The sequence below is a fragment of the Gossypium arboreum genome, chromosome 10, assembly GCF_025698485.1.
Source record: "Gossypium arboreum isolate Shixiya-1 chromosome 10, ASM2569848v2, whole genome shotgun sequence".
In the NCBI taxonomy this organism is placed as follows: domain Eukaryota; kingdom Viridiplantae; phylum Streptophyta; class Magnoliopsida; order Malvales; family Malvaceae; genus Gossypium; species Gossypium arboreum.
The window spans coordinates 41,564,236-41,567,618 of NC_069079.1; the positions used below are offsets into that span (position 1 = coordinate 41,564,236).

The 3,383-nt window shown below is 39.0% G+C and overlaps 1 protein-coding gene across 1 annotated transcript; it reads right to left on the bottom strand.

Annotated features, from left to right (window-relative positions):
• Positions 1-2,463: 2,463 nt before the first annotated feature.
• Positions 2,464-3,102, bottom strand: LOC128282042 (uncharacterized). Its single transcript, XM_053020260.1, has 2 exons — positions 2,844-3,102; positions 2,464-2,717 (listed from the first exon to the last, which is right to left on the bottom strand). The coding sequence occupies exons 1-2, from the start codon at positions 3,100-3,102 to the stop codon at positions 2,464-2,466; spliced, it is 513 nt and encodes a 170-aa protein (XP_052876220.1).
• Positions 3,103-3,383: the final 281 nt, after the last annotated feature.

Sequence of the window (3,383 nt, forward strand, 5' to 3'; positions counted from 1 at the left end):
TTTATGCCAAATGATTAGGATGTCATGATCAGAATGAATCAAATGCTCCTAACTAGCTGTGTATATATGATATTTGCATGAATGTAGAATGTCATGAGAATGATCCCTTTTTAATATTTGGGTTGTCATTACTCATTGTTCATCAAGGTTCTGTCACTGATGTGTTACCGTGCCTTCTTTGGTCAGCTAGTATCTTTGACAGAGAATTCGAAGAAATGATCACCATTTGCTTAGTCAGTTTGCTCTACTGCATCTTTAGGGAGATAAAATTTGTGGTTTCTTCTATCCATCCTATTACAACTTAGGGGTATAGGATTTGTACCATCTTCAATCTATCCCACTGCAACTCACGGGTATAGGATTTTTGGCTTCTTCAATCAATTAATTTGGGTAACATGACCAAATGTGTATGTAGGAACGTAGAATGTCATTTTTCAAGAATGATCCCATTTTAATGCTTGGGTTGCTCGTTATTGGTCAAGGTTGTATCACCGATGCAATATCTTGTCTTTGATATCTTTGATAGAAAACTCGATGAGATAATCATGATTTAGACTCATTTTTCTCAAATGTTTCCAACCTTTAGATTTGGTGAGCTCTAAACAACAGTCCTGTTTCGGGTTCTTGTACTATTTAGAAGCCTTCAGAGTAATATGCAGAATTTTTTTTATGTGAATATTATAAGTCCAATAATCATTGTTTCAATGAAAAACACTTGAACAATACTATCACAATGAATAAGATAGAATTTTATTAGGAGCAAGGCTCGAAGTGGACAAATTAATCAAGATAGCGAATTTTGCTAGGATACAAAATGAGTAAGATAAAATAGGTACCCCGAATATCGCAGTATGAACTTCTCTGTTCAAACTTCTCAAAGACCATTTTGCGCTAGACGTGTGTTTGGGAGATCTAAAGTATTTGTTGATGTCCCAAGATGTAATGATTCTCTTTCTTGTTAATTCTGAGAGGACAAGACTAACACATGGCTCATTTTCAAAATTTGAGCCGCCTGTTTTTGGGTTTTCGACTCAAAACTCCTTTGGTCTCAAAGTGCCTTTTGCGGGTTTTCGCCTTGGCCTCTCTATTTTTTTTTGAATGTCTCAAAGCGCCCTTTGCGGGTTTTCACCTTGGCCTCTCTTTTTCCTAGGTGATGTACCTCTTGACGGAATCTAAATTCACAGGATTGGGTAAATTTTTACCATCCATCTCGGCTAGGATCAATGCTCCTCCAGAAAAGGCTTTCTTTACTACATAAGGTCGTTCCTAGTTTGACATCCATCTCCCTCTGAAATCTTTTTGTATGGGAAGGATCTTTCACAATACTAGGTCCCCCTCATGAAATTCTCTTGGACGAACCTTTTTGTCATAGGCTCGCATCTTCATTTTTTGGAACATCTGGCCATGACGGATAGCCCTTAGCCTTTTTTCTTTGATCAAATTCAACTGATCGTATTGAGACTGAATCCATTCTACTTCATCCAACTTCACTTCTGACAAAACTTTGAGAGAAGGAATCTCGACTTCGATAGGCAGAATCGCCTTCATTCCATAGACCAAAGAGAAAGACGTTGCCTCAGTAGAGGTCCTGATAGACGTTCGATAAGCGAAGAGAACAAATGGTAACTCTCATTCCAATCTTTATAAGTCTCAGCCATTTTCTCCACGATCTTCTTAATGTTTTTATTGGCTGTCTCCACTGCCCCATTCATTTTCAGGCGATACGGTGATGAGTTGTGGTGTCTGATCTTGAATTGGCTATAGACCTTCGCTATTGTGCTATTGTTCAAGTTTAATGCATTATCAGATGTGATCCTCTCTGGCATTCCATATCGACATATGATGTCCTTCTTCAGGAATTTGCTTACAGTTGATTTTGTAACATTGGCATATGAAGCAGCCTCTACCCATGTGGTGAAGCAGTCGATAACCACAAAGATAAATCAATGCCCATTGAAAGCTTTTGGTGATATTGGTCCAACCACGTCCATACCCCACATAGAAAAAGGCCATGGGGAAGTCATGATATGCAGATGTGAAGGAGGCATATGAATTTTGTCTCCATAGATTTGGAACTTATGACGTCTCTTGGCGTAATTGATACAATCTCCTTCCATGGTGGACCAATAATACCTGAATCTCATAATTTTCCTGGCCATTGTAAAACCATTAGCGTGTGTCCCACAGATGCCCTCATGGACTTCTTCCAAGATTTTCTTGGCCTCAACGATGTCCACACATCTTAATAGTACCTGATCCTTTCTTCTTTGTTATAAGACCTTCCCATCTAAGACATAGTCACAGGCTAGTCTTCTCAACGTCCTTTTATCATTCTCAGTTGCTTGGTTAGGGTATTCACGATTTTTCACCTATCATAGTATATCGTGGTACCAGGGGTGATTGTCTTTTTTTTTCATCTTCTTTGACATTGTAACAGTGAACCAGAGTTTCATAAATGCTCATCTAGACAGGTTTTACATCTTCTTGTTTGTTCATTTTAATTATAGAAGTTAGGGTAGCCAAAGTATCGGTCATTTGCTTTTCGTCCCGTGGAAGGTAGCAGAAGGTGATGTCATTGAACTCTTTAATCAATTCAAGAACCAGTTTTCGATAATCGATCAACTTGGGATCTCTTGTCTCCCGTTCTCCCTTGAGTTGATAAATCACTAGCGCAGAATCTCTATACACCTCTAGCACTTTGATCTTGCATTCTATGGCTGCACAAATACCCATGATGCACGCTTTGTATTTTGCCATGTTATTTTTACAATCAAAATCCAATTTACTAGTAAATGGATAATGATCTCTATTTGGGGATACCAAGACTGCCCCGATTCCATTACCCACAATATTTGAGGCCCCATCGAAGTTTAGTTTCCATGGAAGTTCTTCTGGATCACCTTCTTCAGTGGTTATAACATACATCAAATCCTCATTTGGGAAATCAAAGTTCAAGGGCTCGTAATCTTCCAAAGCTCTATTGGCCAGAAAATCTACTATTGCACTCCCTTTTACTGCTTTCTGGTTCACATAGATTATGTCAAATTTGGAAAGTAGAATTTGCCATCGGGCCATCCTTCCATTCAGGGCTGTTGACCCCATCATGTATTTCAGATGGTTCAGTTTCGAGATGAGCCAAGTGGTGTGATACAACATATACTGTCTTAGCCTTTAGGTTGTCCAAACCAAGGCATAACACAACTTCTCTATTGGGGAGTACCTTGTCTCACATTCAATGAACTTTTTACTGAGATGGTAAATAGTTCTTTCTTTCCTACTTGGTTCATCATGCTGGCCAAGTACGCATCCCATGGAATACTCAAATACTGCCAAGTACAGTATCAATGGCTTATCTGGGTTGGGTGGCATTAGTACCGAAGCAT